Below are 27,679 nucleotides of genomic sequence, written 5' to 3'. Positions count from 1 at the left end.
TCTCACTCTATTCACAGACTTAACACACCCGTCCTTCTTAATGACGTTTGTATGTATATAGTACGAGTATCGTTTGTATCGTATATTTATCGAGTATCAAATAAATTATTTGATGTACGTGAGTGCATCAAAAAATATCTATTCCATTATTTTTACCATAAATTAAGTAGCACAAAAATGCTAACATATTTGCTCCCATTCTCTATAACTAATATTGAGAAAAGATGAAAAAAGTTTTTTTTTTTTTTTAATTTCCGATTTTATGCATATCGGGCAGTAATTGCTTAGACGATGGATCAGGAGGCTCCATTTTCAGTGACATTAAAAAACAAACATCTTGCTCCATGTACTTGCTTTTAAGTAAAAACTCTTTTAGCACTGGATTTTCCAATAAACCAAATTGATTTGCAACTCTCTGCCATTCTTCCAAACACATCATCATTTTCTCTAAATGAGAATTAGTACTAGGCAAACTTAGAGCTTGCTGCTGTGTTCGTGATTTCAATTTATTGATTATAGTGCCTTCGTTTAATGATGTACCTGAAGAACTTATACTTTTATCAGATCTATAATTAAAAAATAGATATTATTAATTTATAAATACTGATTCATTAACCTAAGATTTAATAGGCTGTACTCCGCCTTTATTATTAAAACGTTCGTGGACACATTAATAATTATTCATTCACTAGAGGGCACTTACAGGACACATAAAACAAACAAACGAGATTCGATGTTAATACATAAATAAATATAATTCAGTGACGCAACTATTCACTGCAAAATATAGGTTTTCTTCCTACGGTGATTAAAAAACATAATAGTTACAAGATTTGTTCAAGCAGAATAAATGACAGAAGCAACAGACCCTAAAAAATGGCAGTAACGAAGACAGCAAAAGAAAGGGAAGATCTAAAATATGGCACTTTCTCTTGAAAAGGGATGTGAGTTCGGAATGTATGCGTATGGGGAGTCAAAGATGCAGCATACCGGTAACTGAGGAAGCATAATGCTTTTGTAATTTCCTAATCGCCTTTCAAAAATGTGTGGAAGTATTCAAATGAAATTATCTTTCATCCGTCACAGTATTCCGTTTTTTGTTTTCTTGTTTTTCATTCTGACAGTTTTCGGAGTTTCATCCATCTTCAGATATGGATTGTTAGGTTTAAGTAAAGAAATTTGGCTTTCTCTTATAAAGTTTCTATCTATTGTCACAACAGATTAACTGACTCTATACTCGATAGTAGGTCATAAATCTTGAAAAAGCTAATTTCTTGTTTAGTTTGAGAGAACCTTTTTGCGAATCAGCATTCTTTGTAGCCTCATGCACAGCTCGCAGCATTACTTGTAGTAACCCTTTTATGTTGTGGCGCTACAAATACCGCAGTTTATCAAGACTTCTGATAAGTGGTATTGAAACATAATAAGTGAATAACAAAACCGAATATTTCGCCACTTATTATATTTATTTATAGGCCAGTTCTAAGATGAAGTAAATAGCTTTATGAAATACTTGCCTAGCAATCGTGGTAGTCTCAGAAATATTAGAATCTTCTGATATTGAAGGCCACAAAGGGATATTTCGCCCAAATTTATATAAAGCTTTATTACTCAGTTGTTCTTGTGATGTACTTGCAGACATTAATTGGAATAAATTTGGTGGCAATTTACCAAATAATGCCGTTATTATGTGCATAAGTGCAGGTAAATAAGGTCTTGTTTCTGTTATACTTCCGAAAAAAAAACAGTAATCTCTGCTTCTAAATTCTTTATGGGTTTTCATCATTTCATAGAGTCGTCTAAAAATAGAATGCAATAATAATTAAATAATCTTAACTAACATACTACCGAAAGTAAAAAGCTTAAATATGAAAACGTAATTGAGGTTTTATTAAAGAAAAAAAATCTACTTTCCTTCACTCCATTTTTTCTAAAAGGAAATGTAAGAAAGCAAAGAAAGATTGATATTAAATTTATATAAAAACCCTGCACAAGTACCCTAACAAATATTTACTAGTCGCGTAGTATTTCGAAGTTCTAATTCATGTAAAAAGAGGAATATTTATGCGACCATTGGGAATCAAGTTCCTGAGAGTTACTTTAAACCGAACATTGACCGCTTATGTGTTAGCTATTCAAAATGAATGTCTACAGAATAATCGGCCTGCTTTGAGGAAACATTTCATGTCGTTAAAAATTAGAAAGACATGTCTTTTTCATTTTAAATACAAACCATTTTCTTTTATTTCACAAAAATAAAAGCCTAATCATATCAGTACACTTATTAAATGAGTAAGAACTCGCCTGTATTTATTATTGTGATGATTACGAACATAGTTCCAGGTTTTTTTCAATCTGTAAATTGCTGGTGATTGTAAACCTAGCAATACTGTTTTTGTTGTATGCATGTTTTGTAAATGCTCCAGTCTTCTTGCCACGTTTATAAATTTCGTAATTAATTTGGCTCGAAGCTAAAAGAAATAATATACGAATTTCTTGAAATATTTTTGAACATACAAACTGCACGATTGGAAAATAGCAAAAAGCGAGGCTGTAAGCCAATTTTTAGGAATACTAATTGTTGAATATACATTTGGTAATCACTAACTTTAATTGAATCAAGACGGACTATTTCTGTAGCGATAAGATTAGAAATTCTTTCAGCAAATGCTAACATTGCCTTGATGTGCGGTGTATTACTAGTATTTCGTTCACTTAGTAAAACCGACAATTCTCGCACAGGAATCTGAAAATAAAAATGCAGATATGTCTAGAATGAAATAGCTTAAAAAAATTCACATTGGACTAATGTTGTTTATTACCTGAATAAATAAATCTCTATCAATTGCGGTCAGCTGATACGAAAACATTGTAGAATCAAAATCCCAGCTTGTGATTATTAAATCTAACGTTGTAGCATTTATAAGCGAGCTTAAAAAAGAACTTTTTCTAAAATTTGCTGGAAAATTTATAACAAAAATTAGTAAAAAATCTTTTACAAATTTTCTCTTGCCGAATTCCCAAATGCCAACTGACAAATTATAATGAAACATAGAACTTTAACATTATTATCTTTCATTGTCTAAATATTGCCTTCAGAAGCGTGCGATCACATTATTCCCTTAAAAACAGTAAGAGAAAGTGATACATATAAAAAGTTAAACACTTTTTAGCTTTAACAGAAGATATTTATACAATAAATAATTAACTTCTTCAATTCAATAATTAAGAGACGATCTTCACTATCTTATTAAAACATTAGTTACTTTTAATGGACGGATCGATCCTGAAATTGTTTAAGTTTGTTTTAATCCAGTTAATTCGTTGTTTTTAAAAAGTATACTCTCAAATTTTCTCATCAGACTTTTGAGTTTGGATGGACCAATCAAATAGTTAATATATAAGCTAACTTAATCTTTTGGAAATAATACACACGTTGAGTAGTGTCCTCTTCACTTTCACTAAAAAAAAAAGAAGTGGCGTACTTTTTTTTATTACGAGTTAAGGTTCTAGGAATTGTAGTAACGCATATAAATTTTCTCACCTTTTCAAAGGGACCATATTCCACAGCAGAAGATTTCTTTGTTTCATATCTGTAAACATAATCTATTGTACATTAAGAAATTAAAAAATTTGCTTAGACATTTCAATCCAGATTTTCATAACCACCAACAAGATTGTTTACAATTGTTTATTGATTATCGTTAAGAAACTTTTTGTTTTCAAAGCTACTAATTGAAAAATATTCATTTCAAACCTTCAATTTTATGATATTGCTGCAAATTTTCCAAATGTTGCATTAATTTTTTATAGCCGTATCTTGCATTCATTGGTCTATACCAAAAATTAGGAGTCCAAAAAAAGTATTCTCTGAAAAAAGAACACTAATATAAATATGAACCATTTAAAAATGTGTAATTGTAATTTATTACAGCTGTATGTAGTATAATTACGTTTACGATTTACAAAAAAAGAAAACCATTATATCTATAGATCTTGGAACTATTTTCTTAATGAATTAATTGAGCTTATTGGCGCTTGGAGTTTTTTTAGCGCAATGTTGGCTTCCTAATTACAGTTACTCTCGTAACAGACCGTAATAGCTCATATGTAGTATTTGACAATATTAAGTTAAAGCGAATAGTATTTAAGGAGGCAAAGCAAAAAGGAGCTTCTTATTATTAAAGGTCACGATCAATTATTTTGTTTAAAAATTACTTTCAACTTAAAAAGCTAGAGATAAAGAATAAAGGGTATTTTTAGTATCATATCACTTATCCATGAGATCATACTTAATTATACTTATCTAGTACCGGAATACCCTTGATAGAAGTTGTACTTAGAGCTGCCTCTTACTGGATCATGGTCTGCTTCGTTGTTTCTTTGGTTTTCAATGAGACAATCACATGATAAAGAAGAGGTAAGTAATCTCTTGGGAAGTCGTGAAATATCTTCTATTTCACTGTCATAATTCGAAATATATACTTCGGAACAACAGCGTTTTAACTGGAAAAAGAAATATATATTGAGTTTGTTTAAAAATTGGACTTTTTTCTAGCATATTTCTTGATTCTTTTCAAGTTCATTGTGACTGCGCTGTTCAACTTGAATAATAGGAGCGAATTGTTTTATCAATGTGGTATTGGTATTCATACATACACTCACCTGTAATGACAATAATTGTGGTCGATCAATGTTTATTTTACCAAGACCACAAAATAAAAAACCTTGCGGTATAATCCCATATCTTCTTCGATGTTTCACTTGGGGCCTTTGTCCTTCCCAGAATATTATTGGTTCTCTTGCAAACGAATTTTTCATAACCATGGTGGTATTTTCTCGCTGAAAAATGCAATTATGTTCACAAGTGCAAAAGTTCATCTTTAGTTAAAGTAAGTAAAAATAAATTTGATAGTTCTAATTAGCTACAAAAATTTAAATTTTGTCCTCTAATCACGAAATATAGCTGAAACAGAGAAAAAGTTATTCTAAGAAATAAAAGCTTGTCTCTTAAATCTCAAAAGATTACTAGTAATTTTTAGTTATGTATAACTTATTTTTGTTGAAATCTCGCAATTTCTACCTGTTTGGGCCAAACCATTTTTTGTTTACTCAATTAGTTAACTTTATTTTCATTTCTTAAAAAAATAGAAATAAACTTAGCGGTAAAATTTACCTCTAAATCAGCAGAATTTTGAGTTGCCTGATCGAAATTAGGTGTTACATAGATCTGAACAGGAAGAAAAAGATTTGTACTACAGTTTTCTGAAATGCCATGTCCAAAACGGTTCACCAAACACACTTGGCTACGTCCAGAAATCCTGCAAAATTGATATCTACACAATAGAAGAACAGCTTTCTGCTATGAAACTCAACCTTTTTCTTCCTTTATATAATTTATTATCTTTAATTTTTATTTGATGTGTACAGAGCAATGAAAGGTACGAATCTAGCATAGGAAAAGACAAAAATATAAGACAAATACATTAAACCTCTTATCACCAATATCTTTTTCTCTTGGAATATGTGACTGCCCTTTTGGTTTCCTTTCTACTGTACTTTCACCTTGTCCAAAATTTTCACCTAAGAACAAGTCTTTTGTGTCCCACTGAAACGTACAATTACATCATAATCAGAATTTAGGTTGTTTGTTTATTATATAATTTTTGTTTAGTAATCCCTATATCTTCATACCTTAAAGCAGCAATTTCCCAAACTGTATCTCCTGGAATCATATTGTCTCCTTAGCTCCCCATAAAATCCGCGAAAAATAAAAATTAAAAACTCAAACAGGACATTTTAAAAGAAACTTTCGAGAAGTATTAAATTTGTTTTTACTTCAGAAGATAGTTTCTAAAAGTATTATAATAAACAATGGCTACAACAGATTTTTTAAGATTGGGGTTTTACGACGAAGAATTTTACCGCCCCTACCATACATGATTTATTACGACAAGCAGACATTTACAAGTTAATTATCACGTGACTTTTTCTTGATCAAAAGATTCATGACGAGATGCCACTCCACTTAGTCTTGAAGCGTTTTTTTTTTTAACAAATCGGACAATATTCAAAACAAATATTTTGTTTACAAGCAGAACTTGTGGGAATGAAATACATATGTACTTATCAGGCACAACTCTAAATAACAGCAAGTAAAGAAAGTATTGAAGTTCAGTTATTTTTCCCTAAATTTATTGGGTTGGTTTCCAAACATGAAAAAGAATTAAAATGGCGAGAAATAACTTGCTATGAGAAGAAAATTCCTTTTGAGTTTATACTTTTCATTAAAAAAAAAAATAGAGCAGAGTTTTACTTTTGAAAAATTGCACAAAAAATGTTGGACCCGCTGCCTAAACAAATCTACAATCTCCAATTTGATAACAATATAGAAAGGGTGTTGATAACAATGTTGTACTCATTAAATTAGCCAATTAATGATTTATTTTTTATTATAATTTTTTCATATTTCTGTATTATTATGCTCTCGGACCAAAAGATATTAATTTTTAAAACTTATTAAAATCATTCTTAAGATACAAAGACAGGTTTAAAACGAGATTTCAACAAACAAAAAATGAGCGCTTTACTCTTAATAACTGAAAATAATGTTATCTGCGATATACCTACAAGATTCTTATCAAAATTTATACTTACAAGATCTTTCTTTGCTTTGTTTCCATAAGCGGTGCTGGTTGATACAGATGTGGATCCAACACTAGTTTCAGAATAAGTAGAGACTGGACTTTCATCTTCTGGATTTAGAAATTTTATCCGTTCACACCAAAGATTCCAAAACATCTTCATTTAAAAAAAATAAAATACATAAATGGACTTCAATAAAGAGAAAATAAAAAAGTAAGTGCTAACATAAGATACATCGACAATTTTTGTGGATCAGCCATTCAGCTTTTCCTCCTCATCACAGGTGATATCGGTTGTGATGCCGGTTTTAGGAATCTCCAAGTAAAGTAACCCAACAATTTTAGTCCAGATCTTCTTTATTTGTAAATGTTTCGACTACAGCTTAAAAATCTACTACAAATAAAATAAACCATATTTTACATACATACATAAATGAACATTTTACAAATATTTTTATTAAATTTAGTTATAATAATTCAAGTGCATGATTCATTGTTATCCAAGCAATTGAAACATAGTTTTTGTTTGTAATTGGTCTGAATTAAATTTTCTTAATTCTGGAAAATGTTTACGATCGCCAGAAATTAATTATTAAGTCAGAAACATGCCGATATAGCTACTCAAACTTCATCCTTGCTTCCCAAAACTTAACGATTTAGAAATGCAAATATTTATTCTATTGGACCTAAATCTTAATGGACTGCTAAGGACTCTTGCAATAATCTAAGTATATATTGTAAACGTATCATTACTTATCCTTTTTATTTCTATTAGTTAATTAATTTATTTTTTATTATTTTTTTAATTAATTTTTTTGAGGTTTAACCGCATCTTCGGCTATTAGCACAAAATGTCATTATTCCCGATGTTTGCAACTGGGGATCTCCCAGTCAAAGCTGAATGGTTTCAGACTTCATAAAACTAATATCTTCATGGACATGTAATTAAAAACAGGAGAAAACCATCCCTTTGCTGAATTCTTGCCGATTAAAATGAAATATTTCTATTTATGAACATTTTTGAATATGAATTTTGGACTTAATTAAAGATAGCTCTTAGTTTTCAAGGTAAAATTCAATTACACTTACCTCTCTCTTAAAAGAACCAGCCAATTCAAAATAAATTACTTGATCATTGCAGAAATGCGCTTTTAGTGTATTCCTATTTTTGCGCCTGTACACTGACATATTGACGCATTCAACTGGAAATAATGATAGAAGCTCTAGTGTGCCAGTGTCCGGATCAATTTGTATTCTTGGATCAAATTTTTCGATGATATCACCAGCCAGGATTAACTTAGTTGGAGTGAGACCTAATAAGATATAGCGAATTAGATCCAAATGGTTACATTTGGATTAGAATCCAAAATTAAGCAGATTGCTCTACATAAGAACGGAGGAATACATTCTTGGATCAAACTTAAAACTAGTTGCAATTTCTTTTTTCTTGAATTTAGAAGCAATACTATCAGTGAATCTTAAAATGAGAAACTGAAAACTCCAATTCTGAATGCCTTGAGTCATCATATATTAAATAAGGGCGCCTTTCATCTTTCTGAGTAGTAGTGTTAGCATTGAAGCTGGCAAACTTTCTTATTATTTAGGTCTATAAATTCACTAGTCCGCTATATGGTAAATACGTTTCTCCACCACCATAAATTGAAAAATATTCACATCCCATTAATACTACTACTTTAATGAATGGATTTCCTAATTTTCTGAGATTTGTTCGAACAAGCTACATACAATTTTTTCTAAACTTCGTCTACATATTACAAAAAAAAAAAAAAAAAAGACCAAAAACTTTTCTTTGTATAATTTTTTTAAGCACATTTGGAGGAAGGATTGAGAAATAAATACGTTGCTTAATTTTATTTTGAAACAATGTATTAAGTTGTAATCTCGAGAATTATAGTAAGAGAAAGAAGGTAGTGTGAATGGTCACACCAGAATGTTTAATAATCTGGGATGTCACGTGATTTTTTTTTTGAAAACATTAAGAAAATTATAATCTCAATATTTCCTGCTTATAATAGAAAAAAAGTACACCCAAAAAATGATATAGAAATGAGAAACTTATAATCAAATTTTTATTTTATTATTTTCTTAATAATATTTCTTCTCGCACTCACCCATTTGAACTTGTCGAACTCCTGTTCCGTCTTTTGTAGTTTGTGCAAAAGGACTCTCAATAAGTACTATATCTTCGAAGTCACTATACTCATTAAATAATAACTTTTGTATCCTATTTTCAGACATTCTATTCTTGTTTAGAGCATTTAGCGAATTTGTGGCAAGAACATTTATTTAGGACATTAGCATCAATTATTATTTAAATGTTCTTTACCTGATATCTTAAGAATCATCAACAATAATTATTTACAAAAAAAAAAAAAATGATGTACATACATTCCTCGAATTATCATAAACATCTGAATAAAACATCTGATTTTTTTGGATTAATCTTAGTGTTGTAATTTTTTGATAATTTCATCTTTAATAAAAAAGGTGGAAATGAATTTTTTCTTTTAAATGCAAGTAGTCTACGTCTCAAGTATTCCACTAGTTTAATATATTTTATCACAGACTATTTAATAAAGTATATTTTATTAATAGATATACAGTGAAGTGTATGTCTTTTTGTTTTTTACTTTACTTCAAGACGAATTAGCAAGAAATACAAAGATAGAGATCCAGGTTAGGAAAAATAGAACAAATTCTTTCATAAAAGTGAAAGAAGTTTCATTGCGGCAAACGCCATGAACCTTTCCTACAGAAAGACTTATATAATTACAAGGAATTAACATGGAATTACAAGTAATTAATATAATCAATTTTGTATGTATTTGTTTATTCAAGTTTACTTTTTATGACTAAGGTTTTACAGTGGTATCAAAATACAACTTTTTAGGCGTAGGTATTACATATAGAGCAGAGCCCTTCTTAAGAGGGACTACTGGTGAATGATCAATTATTCTGGCCGCTCTAAATCCTCTGTACCCTCTATATCCTCCGTAACCTCCATATTTGCCGTAACCTCCATATCCTCCTTGTCCTGTATAGCCAGCTCCTTGGGAGGCATATCCACGAAATCCATAGGAATCTCCATATTTGCCTGTGTTCCCAAGTGCATTTCGATTTAGATTGCTATCATAATAACCACCTTTTCTAGATGATCCTCCTAAATCTCTGAACCTATAATTTAAAACAAAATACTATAAATGAAAAAGTAACTGAGTATGAACTTATTCATTTAATTTACGGGCTGTTAATACCTAATTACTAGGTTATTACTAGATATTTGAGAGTTATACCTAGTAGAACGTATATCTTCTCTTACAAATAAATCCCTTTTTAAAACTCTTTTCAGTGATAATGTACATAAACTTTTTTTCAATGATTTGGGAATTCAGAAATACAGTTTTGTTTTGTTTTTTAAATCAAACTTAGATAAGCAGCATAATTAAAAAATGACACGTGCAGAGCATAAATTTGTTTTAACATTGTGTAGTGAACGAGATTTACAAAAATGCTTCAATTTCTCGCGATCATCTCAAAAAATTACTGTTAAAAATGAGTCCCAACAAATTTATAATTGTTAATGTCATTTAAAGTATTTATTATTATTATATTTACTAATTATACATTATTCTTACTACCAAATCCTTCATTTATTAAAATAACACCTCACCTACCTAGTATCCTGTGCACCATACGTTATCTTTCCATGATGTCCTAATCCATCATCATAGTATGTTTTCTTATCTCCACTTTCATCCTTTCTATAAGATGTAGAAAACCCCGCAGCTTGATGTCCTCTATTTCTCCCATCCAACTCTCTATAACCACCTCCAATTACACTTCCCTTGCCATAATCATATCCTTCTAAAAAATATAATTTCAAACTATAAACTGAGAAATTATTAAAAATTCTATTGATGAATTCATTATTAAAGTACCTCCAAATGTTTTCCCAACATCATAAACATTTTTGCTTGATAGCAAGTCATCATAAAATCCTCTTCGATTGCTATATCCATCAAGATCAGCTCCCCGATCTTTATAATATCTGCCATATCCATAATTTGTAGCGAATCGTCCAAGTGATTCAGGCCAAATTCCCCCTGCAGAAATAGCTGGCATCACCGCTTCTCCTGTTTGGAAGAATTCGCTACCATTTGCCTATTATGGCAGTAATTCTGAATTTATTTTTTGTCAAGACAATCACTCAAAAATACTATATCAACTTTGATTTTTTTGATCTCGATTTTAAAAACTTAAAATTTGTCTAAAATCAGATCAAATCGATTTACTTTCTAATTTAGTTATAATAATAGTAACCTTCCTAGGAGCTTCTTACAACTCACTGTCCGGTGATGGACAGTGTTGTCTGTAACGAGAGAACACTGTCCGGAGGTCGGCAGTGCACTGGAAAAAGCTCCGGGCGCTAATAACCTCAGCTGTTGATGCGCCAAAAAAAAAAAATAATAATAATAATAGTAACCTTCCAGCTTAGAAAGCTTATATCATTATTAATTGTAAATTTTAATGTGATTCAGAAATTTGGGGACAGAATGTCACTCAGTGATGTCAGAGATTGATGTTACGAAGACAAAAAGCAAAACTCGAATTCTTAAGGGGGGAAAATATGCGGTATATGATCGTTTAAGATACTAAGATACACCTAGCCAAATTTTATAGAGCTGATATTAGTAAATTGTAAGATTATTTGGAGTTTAAATGAAATGTACTTATTATAGCTAAGGTGAAAAATGTCTTTTTCATCGAAGAGGGAAGTGCATTAGCGACATCTCGATTAACAGCAAAAAAAAGTAGTTGATACAGCTTATTTGGGTTTAGCAGTCCCACTGGGAAAGTCAAGCTCATCACTACTACGATGTATAGAATGAATTACAAGCTGTAAATTCTACTATAAAACATTTAATTACACTAGAAATAGAGTCACAATAAATCTCATAGTCGTAGTCCAATTGGCTCTTCCGAACTGTTAACTAACTAGACAAACAAGACTGGATATATTTTATGGAGATATAAAATAACAAGCAGAAGAGTCCTATCTCTATATAACTACTTTTTCGGTCTCAGAAGACATAAAAACATTTATTTCCAGTGCACTACTCTTTTTGCGACATTAAGAGACGATACAAGAAAAAACTGTAAATATATTAATTACTTTTTTTTATAAAATGGTGGTATTATTTAATTTCTTTTGCACTAAATATAAATAATGGAATGTGTATGTAACATTTATTAATTATAATAAGATTCAAAAGTATCAATATTTTACAGATTAATTTAAATTCACTAACAATTAAAAATGAGAACAGTTATTCAACTGTTTAAAATGAGAAAGTTCACTTTATATAAAATTAATATATGTAAATTGAAAAATGAAACCTTATATCTTTACTCGTTATATTTAGAGATTTTAACTCAAAAGCAGTAAAAAAAACTTACAGAATTAATGCTGAGATTGAGGTATAGTGCTGAAAGTACCAAAGCGAGATTAGCAAAATTTGTAGATTTACTTATAATTGCTCTATTCATTGTCAAATCGTATGGCACTGTATGCTCGAAAACTGTTGCTCTTGGCTCCACTTTGGATTAAGAAAAATTTACTGTAATATAAGAAGCAAATTTTAATTCAAAAAACAGATTTTTTTAAGGAATTAATGCAATTTTATAATAAATAGCAATAGTATTGTTTTAATCTATTATGCCACATGCTAATTAATGAGTACTTAGTATCAAGTGTTTCGTCGAACGTTTATTCGTTAATTGTATGAATCTTTTCTCACTTAAAATAAACAGAACTTTACTTATTTACAAAACAATTTACTTCAACACTATCCGTATTTTCAACCTACCTTATGGCTCTGCAATTACTCCAGTTAGGCGAGCGCCGTTACAGCATCAGTATATAAATCCGAATCTCCCACTTTTCTTTGCATCAGTCCTTGAGCTGAGCTGAAACTGAAGATCAGGTAAATGACTTACCTTCTCTTTTGTCAGCATTTGAAACATAATAGCCACATTTATTTCTATTCTAGGTTGTATTTTACAGATTTTTTTAATAGTCTACTATCATCTTATATGTTAACCCTTATATTAAAATACAACTAATAGTAATTATTTTCTAACTCTAAGTTTAAAATTCAGTTAATTTTTCTCTCGAGGGATAAATTATAATAAATTTTAAGGAAATATAAAAATTTATTTTTTATTAGAACATAAAAGTAGTGCACTGCGCTTTGCTGGTAAAACATTTATTTGGTTTTGAGCTGCACTACTGAATTGAATTCTAGCCTGATAGCAATAACTCTCTACTAATTTAAGATTCATTTTTGTAGAAAATAGAAAGTAGTCAATAAGGAGTATTCATTAAATGTATCTTTTCAAAATAGACAAATTTTTTTAAAGTAATAAATAACTAATTCGATTTTGTTTCGAGTGTTACAGCTTATAGATTTTAAGGGAAGGAAGTAATCAAATGTTTTGTTTTTTGATTGTAAAACCTACTTCTAGAGTACGTTTGAACGTTTGAGAGTACGTTGCTTGGTCTGTTAAGAATTATTCGTCCTGCAAAATTGAGATGACTCTATCACTAATTCTTGATTTTTATAAGCCACTTTCCTTGTTCAACATACATTGTTCAACTTGATAAATCTAGGGTTGTAACCTATAGTTTTCTCTCTCTCTCGACTTGAAGAGAAAGGATATTATGTAAGAGATCACTCATGATCGCAAAAAAGGAGCCTTTCTTAACATTTTTAAGATAGAATTTTTATTATGAAGATAGTTCTACTTTTACTGCAAGTTATTATTTTTTAATGTAAACTAATAAAATATGGCCAGAGCAAAATTTGAAAAGCAAAAATCATTTCAACATTTTTTAAGTTTGAAGAACCTTGAAGAAAAATTTTAACAATTTTATTTACTGAATAAGTAAAACTTCTTCAAATTTGTAACCAGTAGTTAAAACGAAAAATAATTTTAAACTTAGAAAAATAATTATCTGTTATATTTAAATTATAGAATGAATTTATATGATTTGTAGCATTTTGAAAAGAGGATTTATTTTTTTAAATAAATGTAGCTTTAATGACTGTCAAACCACTGTGAAGGAAGGAAATAGTTTAATCATGCATTAATTAACTTTTTAGCAAGTTTTTTTTCTCGATTAACCAAGGAGAGAAAAAAAAACATTACAGGGGTATCGAGTGATCATGGATCCGTGAAATAACTAGTTACATGGTACGTTTCTTAAATAGCGGACAATGTCAAGACCTCAAGAACAGTTCAAGAAGAATAGTTGTACATGGTCATACTTTGCTCTTGTTGAGGCGTCATATCCTTCCTCCATAAATTAATTTATGTTGCTTGCTTTTTAATTTATTTTTTTGCTTGTTTAGCCAATTAAGAATAATCACGACACATAGATAGAAAATGATCGCTAATTTTAATTCAAATTCTTACATTAATTCTCAAATTGATCTTATTATTATAATCATTTCTTACCACTATAAACCATTCCAATGCGATCTCATATTATCTCCTTCTTGCGAATAGTAAGTTCTCCATATAAAATTTATTTATATTTAAAAACACGGGCGGAACTAAAAAAGAATTTGAATATTGAACATTAAAAATACTAAAAGGAATTTGGTTTTTACATCAACTCTATAAATATATAAACATATCTAACATGAAAAAAAAAAATAAATAGTGTGGAATACTAAATAACATTTGTTATTAGCACAAATAGTAATAATAAAACAAACCTTCTTTCAAGAACTGTTTTTCCACTCATGTAATTCTTCCAGTGCTGCAGCATTCCAAGCAAAATTAGCACTTGATGAACCACACTAGAGTAAAGCCGGTTTGCCACTATCCTATTCCTAGATTAATAGTGAGGCGCCAAAAAGACGGAACTCCTTTGAAATGAAAATAATTTTTAAAAGTAAGAATTTATATAAAATAAGCAGAGGTTTTTGTTTATTATTATATTTTCCAGGATCTGTTGCTGCCCTTTATCACGAGCTTCTGAATGTGATTCTCTTAACTTACGTAATAACTACAACAGAAACTCACTCAAACGTTTCTAGAGAATAATACCAACGGAAACAGAAAAAAATTGATATATTTTAAGTCTTTTTCTAGCTACAGCCGAACGACTCTCATAATTTAAGACCTAAAGAATTATTAACTAATTGTTAATATAGAATTAATTTTATCTAAAGCTAAAGATCTGATTTCAATTCAAATGAATAGTTACGTGAGTAGAAACAAAAGCCGGACACTTGCTCCTCAGGAGTTCCACAGGAATGTCACGACTCTCAATCCAGAAAAATATTACTTACATTAAATAAATACTTCTCCTATTGAAAATATGTGGGTTACATATCAGAAGATTGAATTTTCAGATTAGAAAATGAAACCATTTTCTAGAAACGCCAAAAAAGACGTAACAATTTTCTTAGGTACGGTATCGTAGAATTTTCCTTTTCTGTAATATTCTAGGATTTTTCACCAGTCCTTTTTGTGTTCTCCTAAAGTCTTAAAGTGCCAAAGGAGAAAGTATCATATCATACTGCAAACTAACTGTTGAAACATAATCAGACATTATATACATACATGTAATAAAAAGCCAACGTGATAAGTAACAAATAAGAATCATAAGGTAAGTCAAAAGAATGACCAGATGAACCAATATGGGCAATTTAGCTAATTTCATGGGCGTAGTTCATTAACTATAATTAAAAATATTTTATTTATAAGATTTACTATATTATAGGTTACATATGCATAATTAGTAAGAACCAAAATTTAATTTGGCTCTTTTCTACTTATCCACAAAATTGTACAAAACCCAACGGGCCAAACCTGTCAAAATATTACATTGTGACAATGACCGCTGAATACACAAAGGAATAATGGCTAGATGAACCATTGTGAAGGAACTTATGTACCTAATTTCACTAGTACGTGTTGTTTATTACAGTATAATTTCAAAATATTTTATTTATAATTACCATTGTATAATTTACTGGTACATATGCATATTAGTTGAAACCTGAGTTTAATGAGGCTCATTTCTCCTTATCCACCAACTTTTACAACGACGGGCCAGCTTTCCCTGTAACAAAGTTATGCCAAACACTATGCCATTAACCGTTAAATACACCATTGTTCGGGTATTGCAGGAGATTAAATGAAAATGACAATACGATAAATTAACTGACACCGGATAGGGCTAAAAAAAAATCAATAATGAATGAAAGTTGTTTTAAAATCTACTAGGAGCAAATGGGTTTGTCTTGGATATGCCCTACAACCACTCTATCCAGTAAAAATAAACCTTTCTTCAAACTTATTTTTACCATCACAGAATTCTTCATTGTCATCGCTTTCCAAGCAAAATATGCACCTGACATATAAGATTAAAATACAGTTGATTGGCTATCATCCCATCCAAAAATAAAAGTAACTTTTTATTAAAAGAATCTTTGCAAAAAAGAAAGGTTATTGTTTGAATTATGGCATAATAAAATTGCCACCCGAGTACACTGCTAAGTGGAAAAATACCTTTTTAAAAAAACTACCTCAAAAATGTTGAAATTTCAAGTTTTGTATTAAAATTGGGTAGTAAGTACACTTCTTTTGTTTACGTTTTTGTTCTCTGCCAATTAGGAATTTGCTAAACAAAAGGTTACAAAAAGTTTCCAAAAATCGCCACTGGAGCGCTCTGCAAACTGGAAATAAGCTTTAATAACACTTAAACATGGTCAAAATATCAAGTTTTGTATCAGGATACAAACCTGCGTAGGAGCTCTTTACTGTTTAAATTCGTTTTTTCGCTCTTGTCATTTTTATTTTAATTTTTAATACATACATATATTTATACAAAAATTTGAATTCTTTAAATATAGCCTTTCTAAAACGCTATTTAGTAACATTATTGTGAATTTTAATCAATTTATAGGCTAAAAGTCAGAAATAGAGCTGCCTACTTTTTTATTTAATAAGAACAAAAGGTCATAATGCAGGCCATAATTTCCTAAGAAACTATTTGAAATTATAAAGTTTAGAAAGCACTTTAAAGGGTATGATAAAAACATAGTTTTACTGTAAATGCAATTTACAAGAGGCAGATACAAGGTAATTATTTTCTTTGTTTTAACTTTCAGTTTTGAAAATGAAATTGTGCTTAGCAAAAAAGTTCATTGACTAAATCAATAAATAGTGATCCGAACAGTTGAAAATATAATGGCTTTTGTTTTATACTTCTGCAGCTTTGGAATGCAGCAGAATTAGGGAAATTAGTGTAGTATTTCTCTCCACACACATTTTTTGGTTCAGATTTTAAAATCTCTTTACAAAAAAGAAATTAATTGTTAAAATCCTTGCTAGTTCTATATATGTATGTAATCAAACTGAGGAATGCTTGCGGTCTTTTTCTCTGAACGTTTCCTAAACTTCGAGTATACTTCAAGTATCACATTATGTTATGATTTAAAGTACGAGTTCTTGTGGCTTTTAGAAGAGAGAACTCAAGTACCCATGCAAGAGAAATTATTTTTTCCTAGAAAATAATTTCAACAACTTAAGCCAGAAATATTCAATTGAAATGTACATTTGTAAGTCACCTCAAAGCTTTATCTCTGATAAAGCAGAGTTTTACTATAAGTTTGATTTACAAGCTGGAATACACAAGGTAATTCTTTAATTTGTTTTTTTTTTTTTAATTTTGAAGATAAAAATTAATTATATCACCAAACAGTAATGTACTATATATATAATTGTGATTGAAAGGATCTGGCTTTTTGTTCAGTTTTTATCACATCTGGCTTCACTCTCGGGAACTGGGAAATTAGTGTAAACATCTCTAATACCTCCACACTTATTTATAGGTTAAGTTTTTAAAATTTTCTTAGAAAAAGGAAATAAAATATTAAAACCCTTTCTAGTTCTACGGTAAGTAGTCTTTATTACGAGTATGTAAAATAAATAAAGACATGAAGTGCCATTGTGCAAGTTCTATTGAAAAAGTCAAACTGTGGAATGTTTTGTGATCTTTCACTCTGAACTTTTTCTAAAGAATTAGTTAAATTATCACATTACGATTAACAGTAGATATATATATTAAGGAGTGTTTATATTTATTCCTTTTTTTCTTTTTAAAGGTTATAATGTAGGTTGTGTCTAGTGTTTGTTGTCGCATTATACATTATTTTAATAATTAAGATGGTTCTTTTCGGTCTCGCTTTTATGTTTCAAGTGTTAATGTGACCTACAAGTTTCCGAATAAAACTCATGTTTTACTGGCTAACTGAGGATTTATGTAAAACGCATGGGTATGTCTAGGTCTGATCAGAAGACTATGAAAGACCGCAGCAATCAACTAAAGTTTTTTGTTTTAGATGTAATAGTGGTTCTGATCTTAAACATGGAATTGGTGAAGTGTTTTAGAACTTTAAGGACGTAATAAGGGAATTTGGAAAGTTGAAGAAATGTTATGATTCTCTCAAGGAAGCCGTAATGGAACTTTAAACTAAGGTAATTTCATTAACTCATATCCCAGTAAATTTGTTTTTATTTTTTTGTTAAGTTACACCATCGCTAGATAATCTATTGGCAAGAATGAAAATAGTGACCACTACTCTCACTCACTAACCGAGAAGAGAACTTTTCAAGTGGTAACACTCCCTTAGTCATCTCCAGGATTATCTACTATCCTTAGAAGAGAGGAAATCGCGACGCCAGTAGCATTTTAGTCGCAAAGACCCAATAAATGAACAGGAGTTTTTTTTGCAAACATTATAAATGAAATTCATCAGCAAAAGGTATGTCACAAAAAAATTATGTATGGTCTTAAAGAATATCTTTCAAATTCCCAGAAGAAGCAAAAATTTCAAATTTGATTGATTCAGCGTTAGTGGTTCTTCTGCCTTTTACAAGAGAGATTTCAAGAACCTGTCAAAGAGCAAATTTGTTTTTTCAAGAAAGCTATCAGGCTAGGGAAAAAATATTAATCCTAATAGAGCCCGACCAGTTAAAATTATTACCGGTAGTGATGAAGATGCATTGCTGCTCCTGAATGGTTTAATTAACGCAATCATGTGGGGAAATTTGTACTTATCAGTAACAAGAGACAACCCATGCTCAAGTGAAGAGAGCCGAACCAAATTAATACTTGCTTCTGGTGAGACTATAATCGGGATCCGTTATATTTGTGGTATACCAACAAGTTGTTAGCCTCTTCAACTATCAAAAAACATCTTAAAGATTGATCAATTCAATCAATATCTCTTTATTAATAAAAACACATCTCTGTTATCTCCACACTCATTTATAGGTTCAGATTTCAAAATCTTTTTAGAAAATGGAAGTAAATTATTAATATCCCTACTAGTTCTATGAAAAAAAGAAGAAAGGTTTATCGTGGTAAGTATATGTTATAATAAAAAGGTCGATTTGTGAATTAATAGATGAATTTCAATTACTTCAAATTTATTGATAATTTTGTGTGTATGTACCCTGATCAACTTTAATTGAGTAAACAAACAAGAAAAATGGCAGAGCAGTATGAATTAATTTATGGAGAAAGGATTTCCACACCTCGATTGACACTAAGAATGGCAGTAGTTGTGCAAGATTATACGATTCATATATTCATTATCGTTCATAAGAAGTAAAAAAATATTTTCATCATTAGTTGTTTTAATATTATTAATTTGTAATAAATAGTCTTCCAACTAAAATCTACCCCACTATTCTGAAACAGAAGCATTTATTTATTTTTTATTGTGTTGAAATGTATTATTCTTTTTGGTGGAGTGCCTTTAGTGTTGTTCCTATTCAACTGCAGTTAAATATGTGGTCTTGTTTTCGTTTCTACTTGCATACCAATCTTTTCAATAGAAATCAGAGTTGATATTAATGTTTATGCTTATAAATAATTGTCCAATTACAATTGTTTATCAATTCGTTAGATATTAATTTATCAGAATATTTTGACGAAATTTTTTTTTTAAAAATTCAATTATTTTGTTGTAGGTTTCTGGATCCATTGTATCATTCATCAAGTAATTTCGTGAAGGATTAATAAATCTGGGCATTTCGCTAGAGATGGGAAATTGTTATTTTAATAATTTCCTGTGAGTATTAATTGTAATTAAAACTTTAAAAAAATGTGACGTCAGTTTAATTAACACACTCTACGTTAAAGATATTCTCAGCAATTAGAACTGGATAATGCTGTACTTACAGCTATTGTATCACTGAACGAAGGATTTGATAAAGTTTACCTGTGCAAAAATTAAACTAAACTTATTAATTAAAGAGCTTTAAATTTGCATTATGTTATGGGTTGCTTCTTGTATCATACAAGTAAAACGTAACTGAATAGCTTTACAACATTTAAGAAATACAAGTTGGTTGCAAAATAAATAGTGGAATCAAACGAAGCACATGATTTAGTTGTCTGCGGTTAACATTAGAAGATAACGGAATCACCTTCAGAAAATCCTGATGAAGGCCATCAATGGACATAGGAAAGAGCAAAAAACAAAAGGCGCTAATGACCTCAGCAGTCGACGCGCCCAAAAAAAAAGAAGACATTTCTTACTTTCTTAATTCTTCTGATTTCAGAGGAGTTCTTCCTTTCGGTGTTACACTATTAATCAATCAGTGGATGGTATGATTGCAAACACACATTATTCCAGTGTATTGCTTATTATGCATGGAAAGCTAAAGCAATAGGGCGGAATTATTTTAATGATACAACTTTCCTTGAAATAAGGTTGGTTTTATAATAGTAATAATTATTATTTATTTATTTATTTATTACAGTTATTTGTATTAATGGCATGTAGTGTTTTGTATTACACTCTTTTTTGTTGATGGTCATGTAGGTGGAGTGAGATCAAAATCCGTTAATGGATCTTTGGAGTTTAATAAACTTCCTTTTAATTTGTATTAAAGTATTTTTGCTACTGAAAATAAATATAAAATTAAATTCCTACGAAGAACTTACTGTTTGAAAGGTGGAGGAAACAACATGTATTGGAATTATTTAAAGTGGTAAGAAATCATCTTTTTTAAAAAAGTAAACTTACAAGATTATATAATTTTTAATTTTGTAATTGTCATTAAAATACATCGATAATTTTATTGGTATGGATGCTGATTATCGTTTATTGGTTAAAAAAGAAATAAAAATAGTATAGTAATAAAAAATATTTTATAGAAGGAAACGCCAGCCTCAACAATAGGTTGAGCTATTATGCATTACTTGCATTACTTTTGTGCAAGAGTATATTAAAAAGAGTATGTATTGTATTTAAACAATATTTCAATGCTCAATATTCCTTTAACATTCTATGAAGTTTACTTCCTGTACATCACAAAATTTAAGGGTTGCCATTTGTCTCTTACAAGTTAAACGACAATCATTTGCAACATTTAATTAATACAAAGTGGTTGGTATGCAAAATAGAAGACCTTGGAGTGAAATTATGCCCTGAATAATTGGTCATCAAAATATGAGCAGAAGAAGCCTTAATGTTACAACCATCGTCTATTTACATTGGCGAATTTTTTAAAAATCTATGTTGAATACACCATGAGGTAAGTCGCTATATAATAGTCTACATAATAGTTTGAATTACTATTATATAAGTCCTATTTTTTCAAATTAATAGTAAGAGTACTGTTCACCACTTTTGTGACTAATTATTAGAATAGAATATATGAAATATTTGTATTAATAGCGAGAAGAAGTTCATAATGCAAACATTTATTTTTGTTGTTAGTCAAATGGACGTTTAGATGCAGACGATATGAGAGGCCAATTCGCTATTGATTGGAAATTGTTATTTTAATAATTTAACATGAGAATTAATTACAATTGAAATTAAAAATTGTGCCTTCAGTTTTATTAAAATTACAAAGTTCTGTTCTTCTTCTTCTACTGTATCATCCAATATTGCAAGAGAAAAGTAGATTATTGCCTATTTGTTTTACATCGGTTCCCATTTTTACAGTAGTCTTTCACAATGTAAAACAAGTTACAATTTTTTTTATTTTTTCCGTCTAACATAACTATTTATTGTATCCTTGCTCGGTTGCTGGCTTTCAACCATTATTAGAAGTAGATAATTTGGTTAGATTTTCGATTTTGACTGAACTTATTTTGATATATATGTAGTTAACATTTCTAGGCCAAATTATTAAACTGCCATTGATAATGGTTGAATGTCCGCAACAGGTCAACATTCAATATAAGTGCTGCGGAAGATAAAATCAAAGATTACTGCAAGCACTAAACAATTGTTTACAAGTATAGGCCCAATAGGTGACTTACTAGTCTCTTAGTCGAAAACATGCCATGAAATATAAAGATATGACACATCCTTGCAATAATCTAACTTCCAATTTTATAATAGTATTTTTAGAAATCTCGTACCAATTCGTCTGTTCCTTTTTATTAATTTTTGTTAATTTGTTTTTTAAACTACTTTCAAGCTCCTTTCTGTGCCGGTGTTTTTGCATAAAATGTAATATCATCAGCAACGTTTTTGAGATAGAAGAGATTGTGAGTAAGAAAGAAATCATCTATTTAATCATTTAAGTGGTTTGTAATATTACATGGATGCTTCTTATCTCCAATATCACAAAGTCGTTGACTCACTTAATTGAATGTTCCAGATGTTACGATACGTTGGAAACAAAAAAAATGCTGAACATTTAGCTAATCTAACGTTGAAGGGAGGAATTGCAGCAAAAATGGTAGCCCGTATTACAGAAGTTGATGAAGGCGATGAAGCGGGATTTAGTGTAATAGATCTATCACAAAGAAACTACCCAGCTAATATTCCTTAAGGAATAGTGATTCTGCCAGGAAAACATCAGTTAAAGTTTGCTGTTCAAAGGAGTTTTCCTTTATATTATTGCTGTTATTGTAATATTCATTTCCTCTTTTAATTATAAGAATATAAATAGGGTATTACTTTCCTTAAAATTAATCCCACCTAAACCTTATCAAATTGAAAGCTTAGAAGACGTAAAGTGTTCAGTTTATGCCAGTTGTCGATTTTTTCAGTCGTAGTTGATAAATCAAACCTAAGAGAAAGATAAGCTGAATTAATTATAAAACAAACGCAAAAAACATTAGAAAAATAGATTAGGCGATATTATAAGGACAGTTTAACATGTAAAAGTAAGATTTTTATAATAAAATACATAAAATAAATATATGTATATATCAGTATGTGTTTTACTTAGCATGTTATTTACTGCTTTTTTTATCCTTAATTAATTTTCAGTTTTACCGTAGGCGCCACGGAAGCGGAGCGGTTAGAAGCGAGACCTGTAAAGCTAATATGTATTGTGGCATAGGAGGTTCGATTTCGGGTTTAGGCCTTGGGTTTTATTTAATGGTAAATAAAAGGAATTTTACAGTAAAGTATGTTTTGCTAGTCGCCTCCGTCCACGACACCTTATTGGTAGTTCAACGTAACAAAGCCCGCCTGAAAAAATAGGCAATTACTTATTTACTATAATTTATTATTTCATAAGCTTAGCTAATAAAAGGAACATTCATTTTTTACTTTTGACCTTCATAGGCGCTGAAAAACATTTAATTAATTAACAAAGCTTGAAAGGTACTTTTCGTTGAGTAACAGGTACTGCTCCCTGGCAGTCATTCTACAAAGTAATATTTCTCTAAACTACATTATTTTTTTTAATCTATAAAAGATATTAGACATTTTTTAATTAATAAAAATTATAATTAGGTGGTATTAAGTTATCTTTAATTAATGGTGATAAAATTAAGCTTAAATTGGTAGTATTTACTGAAAAAATAAGCAATAAATGGATGTTGCTTCGCTAGCGGACATTTTGACATGGTTTCTATATGACCAAGTTAAGTTCGCGGGTGTGGAGGGTGGGGCAAATATTATACGCTTATACTGAACCAAACCTACCACTAGCCATTCACTAACAAGTTGTCGATTACCTTTTCACCCTTCCCACTATTCAACTTACACATTTCCATTAATAGAAACATTGGAGAGATGGCAGACATATTTGATGAGACGGAGGACAAGAAGCGACCTACCCTCCTTCATCACTCAGATGGTACTAAATAAAGTTTTTGTGCTGACTTATAGTATATCCATGGCTTCAAACAATTAGAAAAGTACATTCTCATGCTGTCTAGCGGCTAAAGCTTAAACTAATGTTTACCATAGTTCAAGCAATCGCCGCTAGAATGCATTGGCATGTTATTTCTTGTTTTTTCTATAGGAAAATTATGCTTGTTATTTTTTCAACTGTTTAATATTTATTCAAGATTGAAGTCAGACCTATTGAAGATTAAAATAGATATTTTTGGTGAGACGGACGACAGAACGATCTTCCCTCCTTCGTCACTGAGATGGTACTGAACAGAAATTTTTTTGCTGTGGTATAACTAGACTCTAGCAGTGTTACGTGTGGCTTCCAACAGTTAGAAAAGTACATTTTCATGCTTTCTAGCGGCGACAGCTTGAACTAATGTTTTACCGTAGTTCAACTGATTGCCGCTAGAATGCATGGGCATGTTATTTCTTGTTTTTTTCCATAGTAAAATGCATTTATTACAATTTTTTATTATTTACATATATGACCTAATGTTTAATGGTTATGTTTATAGAAGTATTATTAGATTAGTGTTATAAATTCTTTATTCTACCTTAATACATATAATTATAATTTATTCTTAATGAAATAATTTTGATGGTTATTTCTAAACTTTCTTTTATTTTAGAGTAATTAAATGACACAGTTTTGCGGCAGTGCCCCAGTATCGGCTTTTTCAATCTGAAAAAATATTATTCAATGAAATATTTTTTTTTTGCGTTCATTTTTGCGACAATCAGCGCGTTGCGATGTAAGTAACAGTGATAGCAGAAACAATGAAGCATACAAGTGGAGAAGTTATACAGTCCAAAACATTAGGCTGTCATTAGCTCTCTCTTCACTTTCTCCTCTTTTTCTCTCTCTTAATTTCCACCTATCGAATAGCACGCTCTCCATACAAAATTTATTTCTATTTATTTTCAGTGGCAAAAACCTCTATTCACAAACACCGGCGAAAGCTAAAAAAGAGTAAGAATATTTAACACTACAAGGTAGTTTACAATAAAATATTAAATGGAATTTGGCTCTTACATCAACTCCATAAACACGTCTATGTAACTAACAACTAACTAATGTGTGAATTGCTGAATACCATTTGCCTTTTGCACAATTAATAATATTAAAACAACCCTTCCTTTCAAGGAATGTTTTTCCATGAATACAATTATTACCCAGTGCTGAAACATTCTACACAAAATATGTAACAGATAGTCCACACTAGAGAAATGTTGGTTCTCTATTATCCTATCCGGAGACCAATAGTGAGAATGATATGATAAACAATCTGAAATAAAAATAATTCTCAAAATTAAAGAGTCTCATAAAATGACCAGACATTTTTTAAATTATTTTTTCCAATGGACACGTTGGTGTCTTTTACCAGGAGGTTCTGAATGTGATTCTGTTAACTTCTGATGTTGACTACAACAGTAACACACTAAAAAGTTATTCATGAATGACACAAACGGAAATGAATTTGTTATAGTTTAAGGATTTATCCAGCTATGGCCGAAAAATTCATAATTTAAGACCTAAAGAATTATTTAACAATTAAATCAGAATTATTTTTATCAATAAACAAATGTTGTAATTTCAATTCATAAGAATAGTTATGTGAGTAGAACCGAAAACTTGCGACATTTGATTCTTAGGAATTCAACAGGAACCACATCAAGGCGCACAATGCAGAAGAATATTACTAATAATTCAACAGAATAACAAACAAATAAATAAATGCTTTTCAGTATCAGTATATGTGGATTACATTACTGTTAGGAGAATATATTATCAGATTAGAAAATGAGGCCTACAAACTACAGCCAAAAAATACGTCACAATTTTTCTAGGTTCGGCAGCAGAATTCTCCAATTTTTGTAATATCCTAGGGATTTTTTTCGCTAATCCTTCTTGTGTCCGCTTCAGGTCTTAAAGTGCCAAAGTTATCATATCACCAAAAAATTGATTCGCAATCTCTGAGCGTAGCTCTATTTGTTCTTCAGTCTTGACATGCCAATATATTGGCCACTTCTGCTGCTCCATACTGTACCCGTCCTAAATTCCTCCTTTCTGAAATAATTGTTCATCAGCCATCAAAAATATTATTTTGTGCATTCTATTATCAACATAAGATAGGTTATACACCAGACTTAGTAAATATGCTTCAAATTTGAAAAAAAGTGATATAATTGACATTGACATTCAGGGGATACTCAGGAATAGGTTTTATCACATCTTTTATAATCCATTTACATAGACTGACCTTTGTTTGAATCAGAATAAGAGTATAACAAAATATAATTTGGATTTGTACTCATTTGGTGTGTGAGTCAAGTAAAATAATATTACATCCAATATTTCCATTCAGAAAATTACTGCAGATCAGATCCTTGTTGCATACACAAAATCCTCAAAAGTGTCACACATCACACAACACATCCTGGAATAATCATGTTAATGACTTTTCTATCAAACTTTCAAAAACGTTGCACCACCTGAAATAGATTGAAATAATCTGCCTATTACACTAAGAAAACAGTTGGTTGCAACAATAATATTTCCTTACCTCTTATACTGTTTTTTGGTGTGTAACGATTTAACTTCAAAAAAGCGAATAATCATGAAACCGTTACGAAGACGAAGCACTTCAATTAACTGATCAATTAATTTTTTGATTTAGGATCCTCATCAGATAAATTTTATAGAATATTAAAGGAATATTGAGTAAAGAAATATTTTTAACTGCATACGCTAATTGAGTGTACTCTTGCAAAAAAAAAAATAGCCACCATTAGCATTAGTTGTGACTAGCGTTTCCTTCCATAAATTAATTTATTTTGCTTTGCAATTTTTCTAGCACTTTTAAACGATATCAAGGACCCACACCTTCTAAATTAACACAGATTTCTATTAAAATTACACAGTCTTGCACAATTATTTTTTTTAAAAAGATTTCTTATCACTAAAAACCATTCCAGTACGATCTGTTGTTACCTCCACCTAATACATAGTAAGTTCTTCGTGAAAATTTAATTTTTATTTATTTTCGGTGGCAAAAACATTCTATACACAAACCCGGACACGAACAACGTTTAAAAAAAATTACCACTAAAATAAAGTCTGAAATAAAACAAAAAAAAAAAATTAAGAATAGCGCATTTCGCACTCAATTGCCACAAATAATAATAATAAAAATAAAACAAACCTTATTTCAAGAAATGCTTTCCCATTAATTCTTCTCTATTGCCATAGTTATCAAGCAAAGTATGCAACAAATGGATCCCTCTCGTATACAGTAGGTATGCAATCAACAAATCTACAAATCAATAATGAAACAGCAAAAGGAAGAACTCCTCTGAAATCAGAATAATTAAGAAAGTAAAATTCGCAAATAATAAGTGATTTTTTGTTTTAATTATTGAATATTTCTAAGTTCATTGGCCTTCATTATGATTTTTCGAATGTGATTCCGTTATCTTCTAATGTTAACCATAGACAATTGAATCCTACTCGAAACGTTCTGATGATACAATAGAACTGAAAACTTACAAGAAAATAAATCATATATTCAACTATTTTTCCGACAACGGCCAAAATATTCTTAATTTAAGGCCTAAAGAATTATTTACCAATTACAACAGAGAATTATTTATATTCATCTGATTTCAATTTTATAAGAATAGTTACGTGAGTGAAAACGAAAACCGGGACACTGTTTCTCAGAAGTTCAACAAGAACCTCACTCAAAGTGCACAAGCCAGAATATTACTCACATTTCAGTAGAATAGCAAATATATAAATGCTTTTCCTTTTGAGAATATGAGAGTTACATT

The 27,679-nt window shown here is 30.0% G+C and overlaps 2 protein-coding genes across 13 annotated transcripts; both read right to left on the bottom strand.

The window, feature by feature from the left end:
- Positions 1-229: 229 nt before the first annotated feature.
- Positions 230-9,335, bottom strand: LOC141460501 (uncharacterized). 5 transcript variants are annotated; one of them, XM_074140559.1, is made up of 15 exons: positions 8,777-9,335; positions 7,734-7,957; positions 6,658-6,801; positions 5,493-5,608; positions 5,177-5,321; positions 4,666-4,842; positions 4,322-4,506; positions 3,758-3,870; positions 3,545-3,593; positions 3,436-3,461; positions 2,823-2,959; positions 2,609-2,746; positions 2,305-2,471; positions 1,518-1,799; positions 230-566 (listed from the first exon to the last, which is right to left on the bottom strand). In XM_074140559.1, exons 1-15 carry the CDS (start codon positions 8,901-8,903, stop codon positions 248-250), a joined length of 2,349 nt encoding a protein of 782 aa, XP_073996660.1. In that variant the 5' UTR covers positions 8,904-9,335; the 3' UTR covers positions 230-247. The 5 variants fall into 5 exon arrangements, with proteins under 5 accessions (XP_073996660.1, XP_073996663.1, XP_073996664.1 ...); XM_074140562.1 differs by lacking the exon at positions 8,777-9,335 and adding an exon at positions 5,695-5,725 and having other exon boundaries at positions 7,734-7,873; XM_074140563.1 differs by lacking the exons at positions 7,734-7,957; positions 8,777-9,335 and adding exons at positions 5,695-5,725; positions 6,880-7,032.
- A 139-nt stretch (positions 9,336-9,474) lies between these two features.
- On the bottom strand, positions 9,475-16,397 carry LOC141460508 (uncharacterized). 8 transcript variants are annotated; one of them, XM_074140572.1, is made up of 9 exons: positions 16,268-16,397; positions 15,026-15,801; positions 14,447-14,599; positions 14,184-14,281; positions 12,533-12,638; positions 12,123-12,283; positions 10,604-10,826; positions 10,340-10,529; positions 9,475-9,839 (listed from the first exon to the last, which is right to left on the bottom strand). In XM_074140572.1, the coding sequence occupies exons 6-9, from the start codon at positions 12,210-12,212 to the stop codon at positions 9,518-9,520; spliced, it is 825 nt and encodes a 274-aa protein (XP_073996673.1). In that variant the 5' UTR covers positions 12,213-12,283; positions 12,533-12,638; positions 14,184-14,281; positions 14,447-14,599; positions 15,026-15,801; positions 16,268-16,397; the 3' UTR covers positions 9,475-9,517. The 8 variants fall into 8 exon arrangements, with proteins under 8 accessions (XP_073996673.1, XP_073996672.1, XP_073996677.1 ...); XM_074140571.1 differs by having other exon boundaries at positions 14,447-15,266; positions 15,698-15,801; XM_074140576.1 differs by having other exon boundaries at positions 15,698-15,801.
- Between the last annotated feature and the right edge of the window lie 11,282 nt (positions 16,398-27,679).

Source organism: Rhodnius prolixus, unplaced genomic scaffold, assembly GCF_049639745.1.
Source record: "Rhodnius prolixus isolate KJV_2025 unplaced genomic scaffold, Rpr scaffold_6, whole genome shotgun sequence".
In the NCBI taxonomy this organism is placed as follows: domain Eukaryota; kingdom Metazoa; phylum Arthropoda; class Insecta; order Hemiptera; family Reduviidae; genus Rhodnius; species Rhodnius prolixus.
The sequence above is the reverse complement of the archived record's forward strand: the minus strand, read 5'-3'. Positions and strand labels throughout refer to the sequence as shown.